General features: G+C 45.2%; 3 protein-coding genes and 1 long non-coding RNA gene across 5 annotated transcripts; 2 read left to right on the top strand and 2 right to left on the bottom strand.

The window, feature by feature from the left end:
• Positions 1 to 606: 606 nt before the first annotated feature.
• LOC100835655 (F-box/kelch-repeat protein SKIP30) lies at positions 607 to 5,004 on the top strand. Its single transcript, XM_003575250.4, has 2 exons — positions 607 to 892; positions 3,356 to 5,004. The coding sequence occupies exon 2, from the start codon at positions 3,394 to 3,396 to the stop codon at positions 4,453 to 4,455; it is 1,062 nt and encodes a 353-aa protein (XP_003575298.1). The 5' UTR covers positions 607 to 892; positions 3,356 to 3,393; the 3' UTR covers positions 4,456 to 5,004.
• A 388-nt stretch (positions 5,005 to 5,392) lies between these two features.
• LOC100835037 (glucose-6-phosphate 1-dehydrogenase, cytoplasmic isoform) lies at positions 5,393 to 12,078 on the bottom strand. 2 transcript variants are annotated; one of them, XM_003575248.4, is made up of 16 exons: positions 11,742 to 12,078; positions 10,529 to 10,750; positions 10,170 to 10,255; positions 9,991 to 10,039; positions 9,733 to 9,919; positions 9,381 to 9,538; positions 9,237 to 9,305; positions 8,990 to 9,048; positions 8,567 to 8,603; positions 8,064 to 8,135; positions 7,751 to 7,898; positions 7,334 to 7,429; positions 6,289 to 6,359; positions 6,050 to 6,165; positions 5,825 to 5,870; positions 5,393 to 5,747 (listed from the first exon to the last, which is right to left on the bottom strand). In XM_003575248.4, the coding sequence occupies exons 2-16, from the start codon at positions 10,709 to 10,711 to the stop codon at positions 5,571 to 5,573; spliced, it is 1,554 nt and encodes a 517-aa protein (XP_003575296.1). In that variant the 5' UTR covers positions 10,712 to 10,750; positions 11,742 to 12,078; the 3' UTR covers positions 5,393 to 5,570. The 2 variants fall into 2 exon arrangements, with proteins under 2 accessions (XP_003575296.1, XP_010235645.1); XM_010237343.3 differs by lacking the exon at positions 11,742 to 12,078 and adding an exon at positions 11,592 to 11,708.
• A 9,177-nt stretch (positions 12,079 to 21,255) lies between these two features.
• LOC112271578 lies at positions 21,256 to 22,201 on the bottom strand. The gene is made up of 2 exons (XR_002964786.1): positions 22,068 to 22,201; positions 21,256 to 21,974 (listed from the first exon to the last, which is right to left on the bottom strand). It is a non-coding gene; the product is annotated as an uncharacterized LOC112271578 (long non-coding RNA).
• Positions 21,643 to 24,588, top strand: LOC100827796 (protein CNGC15b). The gene is made up of 4 exons (XM_010237342.3): positions 21,643 to 21,969; positions 22,075 to 22,711; positions 22,822 to 23,034; positions 23,119 to 24,588. Exons 1-4 carry the CDS (start codon positions 21,866 to 21,868, stop codon positions 24,430 to 24,432), a joined length of 2,268 nt encoding a protein of 755 aa, XP_010235644.2. The 5' UTR covers positions 21,643 to 21,865; the 3' UTR covers positions 24,433 to 24,588.
• The last annotated feature ends 188 nt before the right edge of the window (positions 24,589 to 24,776 follow it).

Here is a 24,776-nt window from a genome sequence, read left to right as displayed (position 1 = left end):
GAAAGGCTGTCATCTTTTCATCCGAACTGAACAATGCGTGGACCCCCCCGCCAGGTACCTATATAGCGGCAGCACAAAGATCATTGCGAGTTATTTTTCTTCTGTCGCAGTTGCAATCTTTTGTTTTTGTTGTATGAACTGCAAAACAGGATATATACTGTTCATGTACATTTGGTTGAATAGACATATACCAGGTTAATTCGATAAATGTCATTGCCAACCCTTTCTAATCGAAAACTGACGCTGAAAAGCCCATTTATGAAAAATGCTACTCCAACTTTGGAATACTTGGAGAAATGCCTACTAGCGTTTGGGCACAAATATGAGTCAATTCCCTCTTGTATTTCAGCTCGTATTTTTTTTTGTACGATCACAGGCTCTTGTACGGATGGTGCCATCGCTTGACACCCTTATCTTTTGAGCTTCACAGCGTGTCAAAGCTAAATTTGCTAAATCATCAGCATTCGGAAATCGGAACCCATTGCCGCCGAGGAGCCACAGCAGCTTTACCATTTGGTCCAGGTATAATCTGATCCGGATCGCATCCACTCGCTGCGCAGAATATGCCCTGGAGACGTTGCGTGAACCCGCCCCCAAAATAGAGCGCAAAAGGCAAGGTAAACCCCGTCCGTCGTCGCCCCCTGACGTCTCAGTCCTCCTCTCCTCCCTTACCCATCCCTCCCCCTCTTTCTCTTCACCGCACCGAGCCACACCTCCATCCCGGCCTTGTCCTCTCCTGGCCCGACCCATCCCACTCACCCTAAGCGCGGCGACGAGTCCGGCGGCCGGCCCTTGGTGACCACGGAATTCGGCACGAGCGCTCCCTCAGCGCTCTCTCCGGTTTTCATTTCCATCCCTCGCCTTGGGTGCGGGGTCTCTGCACCAACCCAAGGTACGGAACCCAAAATCACGCGATTGTTGCCCAATCGATCGATCTGACGCTGGATTTGGGTTGGTTGTTAGTAGATCTTGTTGGTTTAGTTTTTCCAATCGCTGGTGGAATTGGATGTAGTCCGTGATTTTCGTTCCAAGCTTAGGGTTCCCCATCCATACCTGCTCGTGTTGGTGTATCTGAATGCTCGGAGGTTTAGACACGCCGTTGCATCGATTTTAGGTAGTTTACATATTTCCTGACGCCTGATCGTTCCAAGGCATGGTTTAGTTGATCCTGCTGCGTGATTTAGGAATTGATATTGTTCTCTAGAATCTGCTGTATGGATCAGTCCAATGGAAAAGTAGCAAGCGAATAATTACGCTGAACAATAGCGTTGTTATCAATATTGCTATGATAATTGTTAAATTGTAAGGTCGTGTCGAGCTGTTGACTAGTCTACTGGCAATTGCTGCGACTGCTACTTCTATTACCCAATATCAGAGTCGAATTGTATCAGAATATTGATCTAGAACAGCAGCGATTTTCATCCATCTTCCATGGCATGAAGATCAGCTAATGAGACACCGTATTCTAGGAGGTGGCACCTACCCTGCCAAGTTGCTAGCGCTAGGTGTCAACCTCCCGCCTATGTGTTTGCCTAATCCTGACTAGGAGCCACCCCGCCTCCCGCTTAGCGCCTTTTAGAGTACAGCTAGTGCTTCTTACCAAAGCAACAGCCTCAGTTCGTGATGCAGTTGATTCATGTCAGGGAGCATAATATAGTGTTAGTTTTTAGCATACATCCTACTATTCTAGTCAGAAATCAAATGCTAAATTTGTGTACTCCCTCCGTCCAACAAAGGATGTCTCAACTTTGACCAAATTTGAATGCATCTATACACTAAGTCATGTCTAGATACATCCAAATTTCGACAAACTTGAGACATCTTTTGTTGGACGGAGGAAGTAGGTTATAAACTCAATTGACTCTTGCTTCCTTGTGTACCCAATACTAGCTAGTAAGTACCCCCATTTCTTAGTTCGTTGATATCTAGCGTGTCATCTCCGCATATGCATTTTAACAATGGAAGATGCTAGAGCCTAAGTCTTGACTTAATTTTAACGTTTCCCTCATTTCTCCGGCCATCCTTTTTTTGTTGGGACATCTGATTTTGCCACGGTTGACCTCCATTAGGTATGGTTAGTTCTGAATCCTGGGACAAACAGAACACCCATAGGTTTTCTGTGTCCTGACATGCCTAGATTAGATTGTTTTCTTGTATGTGGCCTATTGATCATGTATTGTGTATGCCGTTGTGGAAGAAATGACCTTGCTGTACCACATCCCACCTTTTAATTATCCATAGATTCAAGATACTTCGTTATTTTGAGAGAAATTTTTGATTCTAGTTTCCAAATGACCTAAACTCTTTGATGTATGAATGTTCTAATTTTTTTTGTTTGTACAACAGTACCTGTAGTGGGCTAGTGGCCATCGGCCAATTCAAGACATGATGTTGATTGCAACAACTTGATAGACTATTTTGTAACCAAGATGGGGAATAGGAAGTGACTTCACTCCCTCCTTGTTTCTACTGCTGCCGTCTCTCTTCCCCCACCTCTGGCTCCACTCTGATCCCATTTCCTCCTGCACACGGTCAAATCCACATCTGTGCCAGCTCAGCTTACTGAGTTGACAAAACACTGATCGTGCCCCTTGACCAAATAGGACTGACTAGGTGGCCTCCGCGCCTTGCTCTCCGCCAAAGCCACCCAGACAATTGCCTTCTCTCTCTTTTAAAGCTAGAGCACAAACACCGAGTTTGAGTTAGGGATATATCGAGGACTAGAGGATGAGAGTGAAACGAAGGGCTCCAATTTATAAACCTTTGTGAATATTATACCCTGTAATCTATGCCACTGCAGACTGTGGTGAAACTTCCCTTGTCGAGCTTCTCTGGTATATTGTTTCCGTGATGCTTTATTCGGAGGGGGTATCATATATCTGTACCCAGAAGTTTAAAGGGGATAAAGTTGACAGATACCTTAATAAACTTGGCTAATGCTAGTCCTTTCATTGTTGATGTAGACATTGATGATTACTGGGGTAAAATTCCCTTTGTCCTTAGGCATTATAACTACAATTATATATTTATCAGCTTTGTACCACAACGGTTGTTAAATAAGAACTCTGCTGTGCCCTAGGAGGATCCCTACCAAGTTTGATCTATTCATAGTCATTTGTTTACACGATAATCCTATGTGATATGCCCTTCAGCCTCATCTTCAACTTCACTTTGGATATTTTAATTAAATTTGTGCTTACTGTTGATTTAAGTTTGAATTAGTTTCCCATCATTCCATGTTTCATAGCACATGTCTATGTGAATGATATTTATAGACGAATGCCCAATCATTTATGTTGGTTCTACTTTCCTGTTTTTGTTTACTGTGTAATCTGAACTTGATATATATTTTCAGGACTCATAGGTCTTGTGGCTTCGTCCTGTAGAGATAATATGGTTGAGTGCACAATGGTGTCAACCTTACTCGATGGTCTTCCTAATGAAGTTGCTCTCCAGTGCCTTGCTCGTGTCCCATTTGTATTCCATCCTGTTCTCCAGCTGGTTTGCCGCTCTTGGAGGGCATCCGTTTGCAGTGGTGAGCTTCTCAATGTTCGGAATCAGATTGGTGCGGCAGAAGAATTGCTATGTGTGTTAGCATTTGAACCTGAAAATGTTTGGCAACTTTATGATCCTCTCCGGGACAAGTGGATAACTCTGCCTATCATGCCGTCTCAGATTAGGAATATTGCCCGTTTTGGAGTGGCATCAGTTGCTGGCAGACTCTATGTAATTGGTGGTGGCAGTGATAGAGTCGATCCTCTTACAGGAGACCATGACACAATCTTTGCGAGCAATGAGGTTTGGTCTTATGATCCTCTCCACCGTTTGTGGACACAAAGGGCTCCAATGCTTGTAGCTCGAGCTATGTTTGCTTGCTGTGCATTGGATGGGAAGATAATTGTTGCAGGGGGCTTGACAAACTGCCGCAAATCGATATCGGAGGCTGAGATTTATGATCCTGAAGCTGACACATGGGAGTCCCTCCCTGACCTCCATCATGCACACCCGTCCGCATGCTCTGGTCTTGTCATCAAGGATAAGATGCATGTGTTTCATAAAGGTATATCAACAGTTCAGATTCTGGAAGATGGCGGCGGTTATTGGGCAGTTGAGGACTGCTCTTGGCTGCAAGGCCCAATGGCAATGGTTGGTGGGGAGCTTTATGTGCTGAGCAACAGTTGCATTATGAAGCAGCGTGGGGAGAATTTCTCTGATAAGATGGTTCCTTGTGCGTCTGGATTCCAAAGCAGAATTGGTTTTGGGATGATTGGTTTAAGAGACAGCATATGTTTGTTTGGGGGAGTGATCGGGCCTGGGCCGAGAAATCAGTGCATTAAGCCACTATCTGATCTTGATATCTTGAATGTCACAAGTGAGAGGCCAACTTGGCGACCAGGATCACCAATGACGCGTTGTCGAGGGAGTATCACAGGCTGCGCTCTCCTGAGGATTTAGGCTTATATTGCTGTTGTTAAGAAGACTGCAGATGACTTTTATTTGTTCTGCATTTCACTTATTTTGGAAGATTATTAATTATGCTTATTAGATTTGGGTCAACTATTGTAGCGCTGAGGATATATGTTGATCCTGAATCAAGTGTCAAAATTGTTAATCAGATATACTACTCCCTCCGATCGGAATTACTTGACCAAATATTACATGTATCTAAACGCTTTCTACACATAGATACATCCGTATTTGGGCAAATTTGAGACAAGTAATACCGATCGGAGGAAGTAGTATATTTATTATGAATGTGGAGCCAAACATATGACATACTCCCTCTGTCCCATATTAAGTGACTCAAATTTGATCAAATATGAATGTATACATGTAATATTTCGTCAGTTAACATGGGACGGAGGGAGTATTTGTTACTATGCTTGATGCTATCTTTGTTTGTTGGAATCTTTTTTTTTCTTTGAACTTCTCCATGTATTTCTAAACTTGAACTTGTGCTATAAGGTTAGGGACAGGAAGTGCAATTAACTGCTCTTTGGTAACTTTGAATGCCTTCATGAACTGTACAATGTTGTCCTTCATATTGTTTCTGGAATGGAGTACCTTCTTGTTATCATGGTCCAAGGTTACAGTTTAGTTTTTGTGCTGTTTTCAACAATGTTGCAACCTGAATGCAGCAACATGGCAGTACTGTAGCCCTTGATTTTGAGATTTGCTAACCACACCTGCTGCATGGTGTGCCGATACTTTAACCTGACTGACACATGCACTTTTGCTGTGTGCACATTTTAGCTCCAAATTTGGTTTTGCAGAGTTCTTGTATGGTGCCCGGTGGATTAATTTTGGGCCAGTGGCACAGTTCGGGATGTGTAACGACCGAAAAGTTGAACAAACTGGAGCTTCGGAAGGTTGTCAGGCAAAACCGAACAACTAAACCCTGAACATTGAACATGATCTCTTTTATTTCAAATCGCAAATGCCCACTGTTTCGGCAAAAAGAAAGTTCTTGCTATAAAGGCTCTCCAGTGTTACAGGCCAAATTGATTTCCTCAAGTGATTATTGTTATGTACCCAGAACCCTTGTCTAGTTGAACCGCAGTTGGTAACAGCTAGAATTTTGCGAGAGTAGGTGATGCCCAGACATAACCATGGGTCTGCACATACCCAATCTTCTTGCTCAACTCATCAGCCTCTGGAGGGCCTCGGCTTCCTGTTTGGTATGGCAGAGCCTGCAGCTTGCCAGCATCGATGTCGTGCAGCAAAGGAGTGAAGATCTCCCAGGCAGCCTGATGAAACGCAATGTCAGGTTCACATAGAATCCACTGCAAAGGGAGTGCAGATGTAAATGGCACGAGGTACAAACCTTCAGTTCATCTCGGCGAACAAAGTGTTGCTGATCACCTCTTATCCTGCCAAAACATATTATCAGTATCAGTTAGTAGAATGAGAGTAATGGCTGTTCTTTCAGACAACAGGTGAGAAATTTTCAGGTCATATAAATTGATAGGTAAAAGGCGTAAAACGTGCAGATAATTGAATGTGTATCAAACAAATTTAGCAGAAGGATGAATAATGGAGCAGCACATACGTGTCCAAGATGAGACGCTCATATGCTTCTGGAATTTTTACATCTTGGTACCGTAGCCCATAGGATAAATCTAGTTCGCTTTGTTCGGTTGCCATTTCTAGCCCTGGTTTCTTGACCTGCCAAAGTTCATGCAGTTTGTTTAGACAAATATCAGTTGACAAGCCTACTACAGTACATCTTATTTTTGACCAAAATAAAAAATCGCAAGTATCGGAGTTTAGGGAAGTAGCTGCACATACAGTTAATTTCATATACATGGCTTCTGATGGCTGCAGGCGTATAACAAATTCATTCCTTCCCTGTTTCTTGCCTTTAAGATGGTAAATATAAGCAGAGCTTTGTATACCAGCATTAGGAAGGAACAAAAAAAAGAGTGAAAGGACTTGTATTGATAAAAAAATCCATGGCAGTAATAACAAAAAAAAAAGTATTATTTCCTCCGTCCAACAAAAGATGTCTCAAGTTTGTTAAAATTTGGATGTATCTAGACATGACTTAGTGTATAGATGCATTCAAATTTAGTCAAAGTTGAGACATCCTTTGTTGGACAGAGGGAGTATAAGACAATTTTTTACACGAAAACTGTGCTGGACATAACTGAGCCCCTTTTAGTCAAGTCTTACGATACATTTTTCCTATTAACCTTATGATTTATGCCAGATTTCTCCATTCGATGACTCACGATGATTATCATTAACAGTTCTAAATTAACAAGTTTGAACTTATGATGCATCTCTATTACTCATGAGAAAATTGTCAATTCCGATTCCTCTACAAAGGTACTAAGCACACAATCAGGGTTAACCTGTATCAAACAAACAACAATTATACTAATTAGCAAGGTACTAAGGTCAAACTGAAAGCAATGGGCTTAGCCAAATTTAGTATCCTAGCATGTGGCAATTCATCTCATGCTTGTTCATTGTGGTAATTTCTGCAGGGAGTGTGCTCATACTAAGGTATCACGTCATTACACATTTTAATCGAGTACTCACATTCATATCAAAATGTCGGGCATATTCCACATTTCTCAGTAATATAGTGGGAATTGTATTCTAGAAGAAAAAAAGTAATATAGTGAGAACTTGGAGTATCCTATTTAGTCATTAAGTACCGTAAGGTATGATAATCGCAGCATAATTTGTCCTCCCTACGGCCACAATTCCCACTAACTCTTGACTGAGATATTCCAGAAGAAAGTAGTATCTCAAATCAGGCTGTGGCTTTTGCAAGAACAAACTTGATAACAGCACATTTGTAAATGACAAAAGTGTCAGCACATACATCTAAAAATATCACCCGGAGCATCCTTGAACTGCACACGTATCTCTGCTTTCTTAGAGTTTAGTGCTTTACCAGCCTTGAGAATGAAAGGAACTCCTACAACACAATTATTTAAAGAAATGTCAGTACTCAACAATATATATGGGGACCCAGAGGTTTGGGAGTGCTCTGTTTGCAATGCAGCTTAATTTTTGTTATCACAATACTGATATGCACAATGGAAATTTTCTGACCAAAAGAAAAAACTGTGCTGCAAATATTTCATGAAAGCAATGCAGCATATTTAACATTGTAAAACTCTGACCAAGAAAAAGAGGCGGTTCAGATGAAAAAAGTGTGGAGATTGGATTAATAAATATTTCATGTGACATTTGAGCTTTCGAATAAGTAAATAATCCTGTAAGTAGTAAAACGTACCCTCCCATCTCTCATTGTGTACCCTCAGTACAACAGATGCAAAAGTAGGCGTGTTGGATTCATTTGGTACTGTAGGGTCATCCTTGTAGCCATCATATTGCCCAAGGACTACCTCGTCGTGCTTTATAGAGTCCACTGATTGCAGAACCTGACAGTGCAATATGAAAACGCATAATGGGAATAATTCTAAGCAATGGTAATATGGAGTTGGCACATCGGTATCAAACCAGAAGTCCAAAGGTAGATTTTCTATTAAGTAGAACTGAAATACAGTATGTAGTATAATCTGATGAACTTAAAGAGATGCAAGAACCTTGACTTTCTCATCTCTTATGTGCTCAGGGCTAAGAGAGACAGGCTTTTCCATGGCCACCAAGCAGAACACCTGCAGATGAGATCAATAATCAAAACTCTCAATTCCTGAAAACATCAGCATTATGTTTTAGCAGTTCTAATGCATGACAGGTAGTTCCTCTGGCCCTCTGCCCTTCCCAGAAGATTAAACATAAGAACAGCAATGCTATACGGGCCTGTTCTTTGATAGAGTGTGTGTGTCTAATCTCTGGTGTCACGATCTATGCTTAATGCAATCTTTTGTATCAAACTCTCTACCTATCAATGAATTTATGTACTCTCTCGGTCCTGAAATAAGTGACGTGGATTTGTATATATTCTTATACAAGTCTTTTGTGAATTCGCAAGAAATAATAGCAATACTATAAAGTATTAACTGTTATGAATAATTGCAAGTAAAATATTCAGCAATTCCCGAAGTAAATGATGGCTACTGTAGATTCATATCAGGACTGCATGTACCTGCAGTAAATGGTTCTGAATGATGTCCCGAATGATACTGTAGCAACAAAAGTGAGGTCAGTGCTACAAAAGTAACTCTTCAAGTAATACATCATATAAACACCATATCCAGCAAGTTTTTGTCTTATATCCGTCAATAATAGGAGAGACTACGGCAGATGAATGGAGTTTGAATTCAGAAAAATAAATGGTATCACAAAGTGGAATGAACTTTAAGCGTGTTTTGTAAAGAATAAATAGACAACAAGAAATCTGCAACTTGAGCATTATGAAATGCAGAACTGAACATGTTAGAAATACTTATTAGGACAAGTGGTGCACCATTTGCAAAAAATAGAGGTGATCAGCTAAAATCACATGTGCTAGAAACGAAAAGCATTCAGCATCATAACTTGCTTTCAAAAGTAGTTACTTCCAACATACCCATATTGGTCAAAATATCCTCCACGTCCATCAGTCCCAAAGTCCTCCTTGAATACAATCTGCATTATAGGTTTGTTACATGCAAGCACAGACTGTCATAATTACGAAATTCTTTAACTATTCTAAGATCAAACTCTTTAAGTTTTTAACAAACAGCAAAGGAAGAGGCATAAGATTGATATAAACAAAATCTAGAAAGCAGAATGACAAATGGAGGTGAGCTAACAATCTAAGGAAAGGACATTACCTGTACGTTAGCAATGTTATCCCGATTCCAGAGGGGCAAAAAGAAGCGATTTGCAAAGCGAAGGACGAGCTGCAAATAGATGGCAATATGAAAAACATTTGCACGCAGAAAATATAGACTGATAAACAAGAGCACACAAATTACCAAGTTTTGGACCAACTCCTTTCCTAAATAGTGGTCGATTCTATAAAGTTGTTGTTCATTAAAAAGCTCTCCAAGTTGGGAACTCAGTTCCTCTGAAGAACCTAAATCCTTCCCGAAGGGCTTTTCAACAATAACCCTTGTCCAACCAGTATGGGAGGCTGAAAGTAGAACATGGTAGCAACCACAAAGTAAAGAGCATGATCTCAAATACTTAAGACAGTCAATAAAAAAAAATCTATATAAATATATTTTGAAGCTTTGTTATTGCATACCATCAATAAGTTAAAGGAAATGTAATGAGTCTACAAAGTTCACACAGAGCAGGATAAAATACTAAGGAAAAGAAACTCACATGGAGCCATGCAATATGTTCTTATCATTTTGCATACTGAAGGATAGACTGAAGGTGGCAATGCCAAATAAAATAGCCTACGGTAGTTTCCTGGTTGGTTTTTCTCTGATGTTTCATTCCATGAGATTGCCTTGTTCAGCAATTCAAATCCTTCGCTACTATCATACGAACCACTAACATATTTAATCTGCAGCGAAAATGCAGTACGGTTATATAAGTTAAACACAACATGAGTTATTTATAATATCAGCAACTTACTAATTTCAGAAATTGTGAAAGATGTTCTTCTGAGGCTCCTTTTAGGTATCTGCAAATAGAAGGGTGATATTCAGATGCAGATTTTTTTAATGGAATCAGCACTTCAATCATACAAAACATATATACCAATTTATTTGTACACAAAATCAGGATATTAGCTCTAGGAATGTGGATCTTACCCACGAATGCGTTCCCTTAATCCATCATCAGAGATATTTGATCTTGCATACCCAAATATATGGACTTCTCCAGATTGTAGAAATCCCTATCAATATTAGAGTGTGAGATTCAGAAATATGTAACTGTGAATATGTGCCGACCTGAGATTGAAGACAAGACATTATGTACTAGAATGATATGCAGTACATTATACTATGATGTTCAATTATTTCTATATCTGTGCAGTGTGCACTTGGGTGCAACCTAGGTGCCTCGACACAAGCCAATCAAGTTTGTGCACTAGTTTATCCCCTTTGCATCACAAGTCTTTGGAAGTTTTGATAATTCTACCAAGAATTGCTAGTTATGCTGGAGTTACCTGCTGAAAAAGGTTAAAGAGTGCCGGGAAAGTTTTCTTCTTAGCAAGGTCCCCAGAAGCACCTAGAACAACAATGGACAAGCAGCCAGACTCTGGAGAAAGTTCCAGGTCCTTCAAATCTGACAACGTCGTAGAGCTAATTCGTCCGGATGACGTGGAAGATCTAGTTGATCCTCCTGACATGATAAACAGTATGGTTTCCTTTGTCTTTTTGAGAAAAACCTAAGAATGGAAAGGTACAATTAATGTCGACATATAAGCTGCTGGGGTACATTACTTTGATCAATGCTGGTGCTAATTAACCAAAAGACCACATTACTGAACACGACAGGTCAAAATTAATACTTGGATCAAGGAAATAAAAAGGCAAGGAGTTAAAGTCGTGCTCATGAAGGCAGAAGGCTACCATAAGCATAAAGTAACTTTACTGAATTTTGATGTGCAACCTTTGGCTATCGATTAGCAAATTGAGAATTCAAGCTCTGAACAAAGACAGTTCAGAGAAGTTTGTTCTTGGAACATGCTTGTGAATCTCTAAAAATTATAACCAATGCAGGTAAGTATAACTCCATTGAACAATGCGCGCTCAACATAACAGCTGCAACTGGTATGTTGGAAGTTTGTTCAGGAGCGAGTCAAACGACGAGCTTGTGGCACAGCCGCACAGAGCGCGGCTCCCCTCTAGCCCGCCTCGCGCCGCCCGCCACTCCGGCGGCCACCGTTACCCCGCCACCCGGCTCCGACGGCCACGCCCCGCCTCCTCGGAATTGAATCCCCCCCCTATGGGTTTGTGCCGCCTCCGCTTGGAGCATCGACTCCAAATCGATTATTTTCTCAAGTTTACTTAGTCCAGATTCCCACCTCGAAGCAGCCAACTCCATCCACTGGATCCCTGGAAACGTATCAACCAGCTAACCGACCGACGATCCCGACACGAGAACTCCTAATTACGGAACGGCCATTTCATTGCCGGCAATCAACCAGCCCATCGGCATGAACATCTGGCCACATCCAGAACAATACATCCACGCTAAAATTGAACACGGGACAAGACGGAGAGGACCTGCCGGTGATCAGACGACCCCGAGCCTCAACGCGATCGGAACGGAAATTTATGGCACACATACACACAATAAGAGGAATTTCGTGTGGTTGTTCAGTTAGTAGCGATCGACGGGAGGATGAGAAGAAGAAGAAGAAGAAGAAGACTAACCAGTGAGCCACGATGGGTTTTGACTTGGGACGAAGGTGGGACGGGAGTGTTGTGTGCGGTGGGACGATTTTATATGGATCGCACTGGTTTCGTTTCCTCTCCGCCCGCGGATCTCATCTCGTCCGCTTCTCTCTGTCGCTTTCCCAAACACGTAAAATTGGAAATTCACGGGTCGCACGGTCCGGTGAGCTTGGACTTGATATGGGTTACATTTGTTCCATTCTACTACGTACTACAGTGGGGAAGGAAGGCCGGATTGCAGATTTGCAGTCCGTTCTCACCTCAATCCCTTTCAGTCTGTGTTGTGTTACGAAACAAAGTTCTTGCAGGGAAAGGACAATATTCCCAAAGAGATGGAAATAAGTTACTTAGTACCGACGTCTTGTTGGGATGTCCTTATTAATGAATGGCTCTGTGGATGACTTGCCCCATTGCTCGTGGGGATTGGCCAGCCATGGATTATGGATACAATCGCTACGGTGTATAGAAACGGATGTTTGCGGTGGTTACTGTTTGGAGAGGATGCTGGGGGCCCCTCCCTCGTGGCTTTGTGTCCCAACCAATCACATTCATAAAAGAGTACTGGCCCGCTGCATTAGGCTCTAGAATAAATATAATCGCATGCATGTGGTAGATACTACGCCACTAGTATATAATGGATATGGTGATGGAGGGTTGCTGCGCTCATGTTCTTTTGTCCGCATTGATCTGATTGGTATTCACGAGATCGAGCTGGAATTGATTATGGTACGTTTTGGGACGTTTGTAACCAAAGTAGGAGACCCAAAACATGGCTTTTGACGGGTCGATGTTTTGACGTGATACATAAATTTAGGTGACAACATGAGCGCGTATCGTATTTAATTTCTGCTCCCTTTTGACGTGATGATGTCAACGCTCCCGACGCAATAGCACTAACAAAGAGTGTGACAAAATCCTGAAAAACAAACAGACACAACATATATATGGCGAAGTATCCAGTGAAAATGGCTTTTCAGTGCAAATGTGAAAATTTCCGTCGTGAGCCGTTGGATCCAGATCGTGCGATGCAGAGCAAACCTGGTGGAACTAATCGGCCACTTAAACCCGTTTTGCACTTACCCCCCTGGCAAAATCACCGGATCGGACTTTCCCCCTGCCAATTCCTATTCCATTGTTTCGATCGCTGAACGCATCGTCTTCAGGGCCAGCCATGGAGAATCCTGCAGCCGGCCCTCGACCATCGCTGGCTGCATGCCCTGGACGAGCAGCAGCAGCCGCCTGCCCTAGACCATCGCCTCCGTCAGCCCCGGCTGTGAGCCACCGGCCTCCACTGGACTCGGTCGTGAACCACCGTCCTCCACCCACCATGAATCTACCTGACGAGCATGCACCACTGCGGCCCGTCGTAATCAGCGGCCTCGCTGCTCCTCAGTCCCCAAGCACGCACCCGCCTCCTCGTAGCCCTGCACAGGTAACAAATTATTAATCGATTGAGGTATCGCCGCCTCATTGATCTCTATTGCTGCAATTGATGCAAACTAATCATACCCCTTCTATTCTTCCTCGTAGCTTGGTTCTGATTTGGCTATGCAAACACATCTTTCTGATGACGGAGGGCGCAATTATACGGAAATACAACCTCCCCCGATCAATCTGGATAGCTTCAGTACACCAAAAAAGAGAGCTACAATCGGCCCAGTTTGTGTAAGTATCATAATTACCACAATTTTGTTTGAATTTCTCTAACAATTAGTAACTTGTATGACAAATTGGTGTTGTAATTTTTAGGCTTCATCATGTACACCTGAATGTGATGAAAACTTGAAGCCCGCTGTAGGTATGGCTTTTGACAATATGGAAGAAGTCGAGGAGTTCTACAAGGCATATGCACACAATGTAGGATTTTCAGTTCGAATTGGACAGAAGAGGACTGTAGATAACGTTGTAGTCTGGAGGCGTTTTCTTTGTGGCAAATCAGGTTTTCGAAGAAATAATGAGGAGGAATCCAAGAAGGAGTTGAATGGAGAGAAGAAAGGTGACGAGAAGAAAAGAACACATGCAAGAAAGATCACAAGATGTGGTTGCGAGTCCATGATAACTGTGAAGCGTATGAAAGATGGCAAATACGCGATATCATATTTTCATGAAGAACACACCCATGAATTTGTCACACCTAGGAAGCAACATTTAATCAAGTCAAACCGACAAGTCAGTGATAAGGCCAAGGACACACTATTCACATGCCACGCAGCTAGCATTGGAACAGCTGGGGCCTTTAGATTGCTTCGTGTTGGTGAGGGCGGTTTTGAGTTCGTGGGGTGCACAAAGAGAGACCTGCAGAATTATCATCGTGACATGAGAAGTACTTTCAAGGATTTAGATGCTCAAATGTTCATTGACAACCTCAGGAAGAGGCAGGAAATCAACCCAGGATTCTTCTTTGAGTATGTTTTGGATGATAAAAATCGGTTGACACATGTGTTTTGGACTGATGCTTGTTGCAGAAAGAATTATGCTTTATTTGGAGAGATGGTGTCTTTTGACTCTACATATAGTACCAACCAATACAGCATGATTTTTTGCCCATTCACAGGAATAAACCATCACATGGCATCTGTTTTTTATGGTGCCGCCTTGATTGTTAATGAGACGATAGAGTCGTATAAATGGGTGTTTCAGACATTCTTAAAAGCAATGGATGGTGCAGCACCTAGACTCATCGTAACTGATGAAGACCAAAGCATGAAGATTGCAATTGAAGATGTTATGCATAACACTGTCCATAGGTTATGCATGTGGCACATAATGAGAAAGCTTCCGGAAAAGGTTGGTCCTCCGTTGAGAGAGGATGAACATTTCTATAGTACCATTAACTCATGTGTATGGGGCTCTGAAAACCCGATTGAATTTGAGGCAAAATGGTCTTCCATGATTTCTGAATTTGGTCTAGAGGACAACACATGGTTTTCTAGGAGATATGAACTTCGTGAATCTTGGATACCGGCCTACTTCAGAGGTGTATTCTTGGGTGAGATTCTAAGAACCACTTCAAGGTCAGAGAGTGCTAACTCGTTTTTCAACCATTTTATTGGTTACAAACATGCTTTGGTCGAGTTTTGGATTAGGATTGGTATGGCTCTAGAAGAACAACGCCAGAATGAACTCAAGGCTGACCATGAATGCCTCAATTCTATGCCTCCACTGATTACATCCTGGGAGATCGAGAAGCATGCTAGCCTGTTCTTCACTCATGCAGTTTTCTCATCTTTTCAAAAGGAGTTGCGTGCATCTAGAGATCATTGCTTGATTGAAAACATATCACAAGAAGGTGATGTGAGAACCACGATAATAGGTGGTGCCCGCTCTTTCAAGTCTCGAGAAGTTCAATTCAACACAACATCCAAGAGTGCTCGTTTCTCTTGCATGCTATTTGAGACACGTGGAATTCCATGCCGACATATCATCATGGTTTTGAGAGGTGCAAAGATGAGTGAGCTCCCTAGCCATTTTATTTTGGATAGATGGAAGAAAACGGTTAACAGGAGGGTAGTATATGATAGCTCTGGAGAATGAAAGTAGTTCCTTAGATTTGGCAAAGCGGAAAATGGTTTCCGAGATACACCAAACATTGGATGACACAATCAGGTTGGCCGAACAATCTCCTGAAGAATTGGAAGCATTAAAAAACCTTCTTGTGGACATGAAAAGAAATGTGTCTCAAAGGATTGCCACCAATCGTCCTAGTAGACAAGATGAGTTCGAGGCATATATTGGTTGTACTATGCCTAATCAAGTTGAAATTCATCCACCAACTGATGTTCGCACAAAGGGGAGATGCAAAAGAATTAAGGGACACTTAGACAAGGGTGGGCATCAAAATAAGGATGGGGAAGCGAAGAAAACTAAGGATGGAGAGGAGAATAAAAACAAGGTTGGAGAGGCGAAGAAAAATAGTGGTGGACAAAAAAAGAAAATTCCTAGAACATGCAAGAAATGTAGGCAAGTCGGCTTCCATGACAGCCGTAATTGTCCTAACAACAACTAAGAATACGACACGTACTTGCCATTTCAGAAAAAACATTTTTCTTCGAAAAATTATGAATTACACTCATCACCATACTTATTTGTTCATGTGAAACTGCAGATTCTGTTGATGCTCGACCATATTTCTGAGTTCAGAAATCTTATGATGCATTTCTTGGAGGCAACCTGCCGGTCAATCTCATGTGTTGCGTGATTTTTAGATGGGCTTGTAGTTCTTCTTAGAGCTGTCCAGTTGTTTATTTTCTGAAACTATGTAAGAAGGGATCTCATGTAAGAATTCTGTTTTGTCAATTGAATTACAGAAGATGATGCCCAGTCCATGTTTGCATTATAAAAGGTGAAATGACAAATGTGATCATTTTTATGCTGTGTTTATGTCAATAGACTTACATGAAACTGAAACAAGTACCAGGTAAAACTGAAACTGGAACTAGCTTTTATGTCAATAGACTTGCATGAAACTGAAACAAGTTCCAGGTAAAACTGAAACTGGGACTAGCTCCAGGTTAATTTGCCTGTACAAAATTACTTCAATTTCAATCTGTACATAGGGATGTGCCTGTACAAATACTACTCCAATCTCCAGAATTTCAATCTGTACAAACACAACCAAAGAAAAACATTTTGCCTCAGGATAGCTCCAGGTCAATTTGCCTGTACAAAACTATTTCAATATCAATCTGTACAAAGTGATTTGCCTGTACAACACTACTCCAATCTCCAGAATTTCAATCTGTACAAACACAACCAGAGAAAAACATTTTGCCTCAGGATACTACTGCCTGCAGATCCACCACTCAAGTACAGTACAGGACAGCAAAATTACAGATAACACTTTGTTCTTCAGGTACAGGAAAACAACTGGGTATCCGTCGCATCAAGGCAACACCGCGGCCGCCAGGTCTTCGTCGCGTGGGGGCAGCGCGAGCCACGAGGTCGCCGTGGAGGAGTTCCTCGTCGCAGAGGTTGCCGTGGAGGAGGTCGTCGCTGCTGAGGTCGCCGTGGAGGAGGTCGCCGTCGCACGGGCCATCTCCTTCGTGGAAGTCGCCATCGCCTGGCTGGAGACCAGAGAACACCGCGCGCTGCCTGGTCGAGGGCTGGTCGAGGCTGCCGGTCCAGGGAGGACGGACGACGCTGTCGAGGACGGGCGGCCGGCGTGGGCGATTGCAGGCGACGCTGCACAACAATGGAGAATTTTGAGATGAATTGGCACGGGGAAAGTCCGATCCGGTGATTTTGCCAGGGGGTTAAGTGCAAAACGGGTTTAAGTGGCCGATTAGTTCCACCAGGTTTGCTCCGCGTCGCATGATCTGGATCCAACGGCCCACGACGGAAATTTTCACATTTGCACTGAAAAGCCATTTTCACCGGATACTTCGCCCATATATATACACCTACCCAATATATATCTTCTGCTCCTTCCGATTCTAAATTAATTGTAGAAACATTACATGTATCTAGACGTTTTGTAAGAATAGATACATTCATATTTGGACAAATTTGAGTCAAGAATTTAGAATCAGATGAACTAACGTTTAAAATCCAGATTGAGTTAACGTATTAAGCTGGGTACTATTCACGTAAAATTTGTCCTCTCCGTTTTCTCTCCCAATGTACCAAGCTAGTGTGGCGTAAATGTTACTCGTATTCTTGTGTCTACGTTGGAGCACCTACTCGATCTGACTTGTTTACGAAACCAAAAGTATACATGGTGGGCTTTATTGAACAACGTACAACGTAGAGCAATGTCGTTGCATTGCACAGACCAAACAATCGAAATGTGAATCAAGCCCTTGGATTTTTTTTTTAAATGGAGGATGAATCATCGGCTCTGCATCAAAATGATTGCACACAACCTCTTTTATTATATTATTCAACGAAACTGACAAAACAAATACATTGATCAACTCAAAACCTCTTTTCTAATGACAATTGTAGGAACACCTATAAACCTGATGAGGGGGGTGACCATGATCGGGACCTCATACCCTGACCACACACCAACGCACTTCATCTAAATCTGTTGGCCACAACAGGGTATAACCGATCCAGCAGATCCTCAGCACGCACCACATGTGCATGCTTGCGAATCAACCGCCACCATCTTCCGCCGACCCATCTTCAGGACAGGGATCAAGGCACTAATATTGCCAGGCCTGCCATCAACATCACCACGGAGCCAGACAGTGCCACCACCCTGTGCTTGTCCATATAAACATGCCTGTCGCCGAGACCCTACTGCGCCACGCTGCCGAGCCCCGTCGTCGTCGATGCAATACATGAACACCACTCTGCTAGCAAACCCCTCCAGTTACATCATGTGCTCCAAAACGATGCCCACAGGAGGGATGACCTCGAAAGGGCCATCATCGTCCGATCCAGGAGACCCACATCTAGGGTTTCCCCCGGAGCATTCCGAGCAAGGAAGTGCCAACTGCAAAGACGATGCTTTCGACAAGGGAAAAGACGCGATGACGCCTCCATCGTCCACCTCGGTTTTCACCGGCAGCCACGCAAGTCCAATCCCGACGCTGACTGGAACGTTGTAGCCGCGCCGACGGACTTGCAAAACGGATCGGAGGTGCCTAGTACCAATCAAAGATCGAGCCTACGCATCCCCGCCGCGCACAGATCTGCCGCTGCAGCACCCCAACTGCCACCCTTGCTGATCGGTGGCAGAACCGCCAGATCGCAGCCACCAAACCACCGTCCGCCACGCCGCTGCCGCTCCATACGTGACGTTGCCGCCACAAGCCAGAGGGACTCACCGCCGTGATGCCCGGCCTGCACCCCGTCCAGGCCCATGGGTGGCGTCCCGTGCCGCCGAACGCACCCGCGAGGAGAAGCGATTGCCCCGCCGCCGCCGGCGACGACCCAGCTTCGCTCGGCCGCGCCCTCTGGCGGCGGCGGAGAGGGAGGAGGGAGGTGTGGGGGAGGGCCGGTGGCGGGACTAGGTTCCCTACCGGTCGCCTCACGGGGACGACGTGAGAGGTCACGATCCGTTTTTCCTTAAAATGGGGGAGAATTTCACTTCCCTGGCCTCTGCACCAACTAGGAATGCAAACAGCCTGGTCATCAGGATAAATTGCATGAGTACCAGGAGAGCCTGGTCCGGAAGAATAAATAGGAACCTAAATTCGTGTCCGTGCATGAGGATTTGAACTCAGGTGTTGGGTTGTACATCCATTCCCCCAACCAGTTGAGCTAGGCTCACTCCCAGATCAAGGCCCTTGGTATAACACAGGAGTTTCTTGTTGTGGCTTGTGACAGCATCTGAGTCTGATTTTGCATCAAAATTCCACATGTTCCCGTATACTAATCTCGTGAAGCATGGCGTTGTATACATCGGAGCTGCGGCAACAGAGGAGCCATGAAACATTTGCAAGAAATATAAGGTTTTGTAGACTATACCTTATTCCTTTACCTTATTGACGGTGCATATTTCTTACATTTGTCATCATGGTCCCAACCTCTAGCTTTAAGTATGTCTGCGGTCCAATTAATTCCTGTTCTAGATGAGAAGCAATGTATGTAATTTGATTTGACCTTCATCTCAAACCAACCAAACCTTCTCAATTAGCGGCCGAGGATTCAGGAGAGGAACATAAATTCATAGGCAGATTTTGCAAAGTAAGCACCGGAGGGCCCAAATCTCCTGTAAATGGAATCAAGAGTTGCAATGAGTTGCACATCTTGGAGCATCGGCTACTACAGCCTGACGAATTGCGGAATTTCAGCTTCCGAGTTCATTTGACGAAGGCCTCTCATGCACCAAAATGGTCAATCTGATGCATATCATGTAAATATAGACCGGCGTCGATAACATCAAATTAAATACCCCCTTGTAAAAATTTGGTTGTCATGACGAATGGTGGTTTCAATGCGTGCGCGCATGATGGAGGCCTTTGGCGCATCTAATGGGACTCATGCATGGTGATGTTGGTGAGACACAAGATGTGGCATCGCCTATCATGCACGGTTGCGGAGTCCATTGATCGGCAAGATTAGTCGCACAACTCAGTGCTCTGTGCTCGGGACTCCCGTGTCCAAGAAATTAAGTTGAGGTGGATGCTACCCTTCGTATTGAACGGCGTAGCGATCGGCCGGACAAGAAAAACAAAGAGTGGGGGCTCCACGGAGAATGCAAAGCAGAGGACGAAGGCATACTTCACGATGTACAAGAAGCCGCTAGCACCCAAGGCGGTCGAGGCGATTCGCGTCTTGGAATCAAGGGGAAGGCACATGTGGACCTCATGGTGTTGGGGTTCACTTGTGCTGATCTATCGATGGTCAGTCAGGAGGTTTATATCGAAGCTTTCGGCTCCAGACAGTTTCTATAGAAGTCACAATGTTGAAATGAGATGTGCCAGGTGGTGGCCTGGGGCTTGGGTGGTGCTCTCGTTTCCAGATTAGACAATGTTCCTTAGTTTGTAACTCTTCTTGTTAGATTCTCTGAATTCTACCTCCAAGCGCTGGTGTCTTTTTTCTTAGTGTTTATATATCTTTTGTTCGGTTTTCGGTTCAGTTTTCCAAAAATAAACGGCACCACTTCTTTCGTGGTCAAAAAATTTCAACCGTTGTATGGCAAATCCAAACATGCCCTACATGTTTTATTTACAAATGGGAAAATATCCGGTGAAAACAACCTCTACGGTGTAAACCGTGAAAACTCCATAAAAAAAAGTTCAAAAAATTCTCAAAAAAATTACACGTGTTACAACAGTGATGTCTTATATGCGTTTGGTAGCAGCGAAAAAAAAACAAAATCAGCATGAATAGTGGGCCTTCATGACACTATTCATTTGCATATTCCATTTTTAATTTCTTCCAAATTCATTTGATTTTCAACTTGAAATTTTGCACGTTCGTAGAGCACCACACCTCCAACATATGAAATTTTTATAGGATTTTTTTTTGAAACTTTACATCATTTTTATGGAGTTTGCATCGAATGGAGAGGTTTTCACTGGATACGCCGCCCTAAAACTAACCTTAAAACATGCTATCCGAAAAAGGACTGACTAGGGTGTTGTCGACTGAGATTTAGCATTTCTCAGTCGACGTACAGGACTCTATTGTTTTTTTCTCTTATGTGCATTTTCGTGTTGGACTTTCCTGCTATATTGCTTTCTAACTTGGCTTTGCCAATTGATTTTTTTTCTTTTATTGTTTGGGAAAATTATAGTTGCTACCCATGCAACTAGAAAATATAGTTGCAACTATTTTACAACTAGAAAAATCAGGGAAAAATTACAGCTGAAACACCGATGCGCCTGGAGAAATTATAGTTGCAATATTGTGCATCCTAAAAATTGCATGCAACAAGTGTGCAATTGGAAAAAATTTAATTGCAACCCCATACGACAGAGAAAATTACGGTGCAATTGTAAAAATTTTAGTTGCAACCTCCATACAACTAAGAAAATAACAATTGGAACAGCAAATTACGGTTGCAACCCATGCAAAGAGAAAAAAATACGGGTCCGACTGAAAAAATTGCAGTTGAAACTTGCATGCATATAAAGTTGAAAACAGAGAAAATAAAGAGAAATAAAAATTCAAAAAACAAAAACGAAAAGGAAGGCCATAACAAGAACCTCCGTCTCTTTGACTAGCCATAGCATCCGCAGACCACCGGACCTACTAAGGTTGCTGTTATATTATAGTTACCAGCTTATATATCTGATTCATATTTCCGCCGTCGACTGAGAAAAGTCTCAGGCGACTGCTCCCTGGCAAATCCAATCCTAAAATATATAACCTGTTTGGCTTACCGAAGAAGTTTAGATAGAGACGTGGAGTATTATCTACAAAATGAAGCGTGCAGAAGACCAGCAATTTGACCTTAGAGAAGAGCATCAAGTAGATAGCAGCACGCTCACATGCATTTGTTGTTTCCAAGTCCAAGTTAACCCTTTTTCCATAAAAGTATCCTCTGGCGGTGTACCTCTTAAGTACGATCACACAAGATCCCTGCCGAAACTAGTTGCAGAAGGACCTTTTGGTTCTTATGGCTGAGCACACCGTTGCGGTCACTCTCCTCCCCATAGCTGAGGAAGACGACCAGACCTCACCATATCCCTGTCCCCTCAATCCTCATGCTTATATACTTGTACTTTGTGCCCACGGATGCCTCACAGATTCAGACCAGAAGCTGTCAGAGAAGGAACGCCATGGCATCCGGTGCTTCAAGAACCGTCAGGTAAGCTAGACCGGCAATGATCCATGATCAGGTCACGTACCGTTGCTGGCAATTCATCTTCAAAATTCAGTAATAACTGAGGGTTTACTTATCATTACCGTTCAGGTTTCAGAATGACATCGACGTGCATCACTTCAGCACGAGCCCGTTGGAACTGGAGAGCCCACCACCATCATCGGGCAGAGAAGGCAGCAAATGCCCGACGAGGTGCTGGCCAGGATCCCGTAGTACTGCCTCCCCGGAGAAGGAGAAATGGCCGCGCCTCAAGGACGGCAGGGTCCTCTCGCGGGCGTTCTCGGAGGAGCTCGAGTCGCTGATGCACGCCGGCGGCGGCGGGGGCGGCCGCATCTCCTTCTTGTTCGACCCGCGCGGGCAGGTGATCCAGCTGTGGCACAAGGTGTTCCTGGCGGCGTGCCTGGCGTCGCTCTTCGTGGACCCGCTGTTCCTGTACCTGACGGGCACGCGGCCGCGGCGGCGTTGGCTGGGGGACGACGACGGCGCCGTGGGCGGCGCGTGCGTGGAGTTCGAGCACTCGCTGGCGCTGGCGCTCTCCGTGGCCCGGTCGCTGCTGGACGCCTTCTACGCCGCGCATATCCTCCTCCGCTTCCGCACCGCCTTCATCGCGCCCTCGTCCAGGGTGTTCGGCAGAGGGGAGCTCGTCGTCCGCCCGTACCTGATCGCCAGGAGGTACCTCGCTTCCGCCTTCTGGTTCGACCTCATCACCGCGCTGCCTCTGCCACAGGTAATACATGTATGCATGATCAAGCAGCTGGCTGCTGGCCTGGAGTTGATTAAGGAGTGGGAATTGGTGGAATTAATCTTGTGAAGACTCAAGAGCATGTATGTGTGCAGTTTGTGATCTGGGGCGTGGTGCCGAGGCTGAGGGAATCGGCGACGGCAAACCGGAAGAACATGCTCCGCTTCAGCATCATCTTCCAGTACCTGCCGCGCCTGCTGCAGATCTTCCCGCTCACCAGGAAGATTGTCATGGCGACAGGGGTCATGACGGAGAACGCCTGGGCCGGAGCCGCCTACAACCTCATCCTCTACATGCTCGCCAGCCACGTACGTGGGCTTGCCTCGTTGGATTTCAGTTGCGACACACAAAAGCAATATACTGAAATAAATGCGTGCGTGCCGTGGATGCAGGTGCTTGGAGCGCTGTGGTACCTCTTCTCGGTGCAGCGGCAGGAGGAGTGCTGGAGGGCGGCGTGCCGGCTGGAGGGCCCCCCTTGCGAGCCGCGGTTCTTCGACTGCACGACGACCGTCGTGAGTACCGGCGGCAACGAAGACATCTGGCACGCCCTGAGCAACGTCACGAGCCTGTGCACGCCGCCCAGCAGCAACGGCAACGGCAACGGCGGCTTCTACCAGTTCGGGATCTACGCGGACGCGCTGGACGCGAAGCTGACGTCGTCCCCATTCGCGCGCAAGTGCTTCTACAGCTTCTGGTGGGGGCTGAAGAACCTGAGCTGCCTGGGCCAGAACCTGTCCACGAGCCTCTCCATCGGCGAGATCATCTTCGCCATCGTGATCGGCGTCCTGGGGCTGGTCCTCTTCGCGCTGCTGATCGGCAACATGCAGTCGTACCTGCAGGCGACGACGGTGCGGCTGGAGGAGTGGCGCACCAAGCGGGCGGACATGGAGCGGTGGATGCGGCACCGCCAGATCCCGCCGCCGCTGCGGCTGGCGGTCCGGCGGCACCACCAGTACCGGTGGGTGGCCACCAGGGGCGTCGACGAGGAGGCGCTGCTCAGGGACCTCCCCATGGACATCCGCCGCGGCATCAAGCGGCACCTCTGCCTGGATCTGGTCCGGAGGGTGCCGCTGTTCGACGAGATGGACGAGCGGATGCTGGAGGCCATCTGCGAGCGGCTGCGGCCGGCGCTGTACACGAGGGGGACGCGGCTGGTGCGGGAGATGGACCCCGTGGACTCCATGGTGTTCATCATCAGGGGGAAGCTCGATTCCAACACCACGCAGGGGGGGAGAGCCGGGTTCTTCAACTCGTGCCGGATCGGGGAAGGGGAGTTCTGCGGGGAGGAGCTGCTGACCTGGGCGCTGGACCCGCGGCCGGAGGGGGAGGCGAAGGCGGCGCGGCTGCCCCGGTCCACGCGCACCGTCAGGGCCGTGTCCGAGGTCGAGGCGTTCGCGCTCGTGGCCGACGACCTCCGCTTCGTCGCGTCGCGGTTCCGGCGGCTGCACAGCGCGCGCGTCCGGCACAGGTTCCGGTTCTACTCGCACCAGTGGCGCACCTGGGCGGCGTGCTTCGTCCAGGCCGCCTGGCGCAGGCACAAGCGGCGGCGCGCGTCGATGGAGCTCAGGATCCGGGAGGGCGGCGAGGCGTGGTGGGGGCCTGGAGGGAGCGTGAGGCGCCGTCGGCAGAGTTGCGATGGGAAGGCGCCGCTCAGGAAACCCACCGAGCCGGATTTCACTGTGGAAGTCGAACAAGAGGAGGACTGAATTGTTTCTTGCTTCTTCTGTCAACTAGGCGACTAGCTAGGCTAAAACCCCTGATGTGCAGTGTGCAGATACACATATAAACCCCTTCACGAAGCAAAGATGCCTTTCAACTGTGAGTGGGATAAGATTTTTAAGTGGAAATAATTATACTCCGTACATAATATTTTGTCAATGGATATATTGTACCTGCGAGGGAAGAGTAGCAAGGAAGTTTGTGTGCGATGACTAGTTTGTCAATCACAAATTCAAACTTTGTTTTGTACTACTGTGCAGCACATTTGTGTTTGCAATCAGGACGCGCACACACGATTATCGGAGATGAGAACAAAGACAGAGGTTTTTTT

The sequence above is a fragment of the Brachypodium distachyon genome, chromosome 3 (assembly GCF_000005505.3).
Source record: "Brachypodium distachyon strain Bd21 chromosome 3, Brachypodium_distachyon_v3.0, whole genome shotgun sequence".
Classification (NCBI taxonomy): domain Eukaryota; kingdom Viridiplantae; phylum Streptophyta; class Magnoliopsida; order Poales; family Poaceae; genus Brachypodium; species Brachypodium distachyon.
Note: the sequence above shows the minus strand (reverse complement) of the source record. Positions and strands in the feature narration are given on the sequence as shown.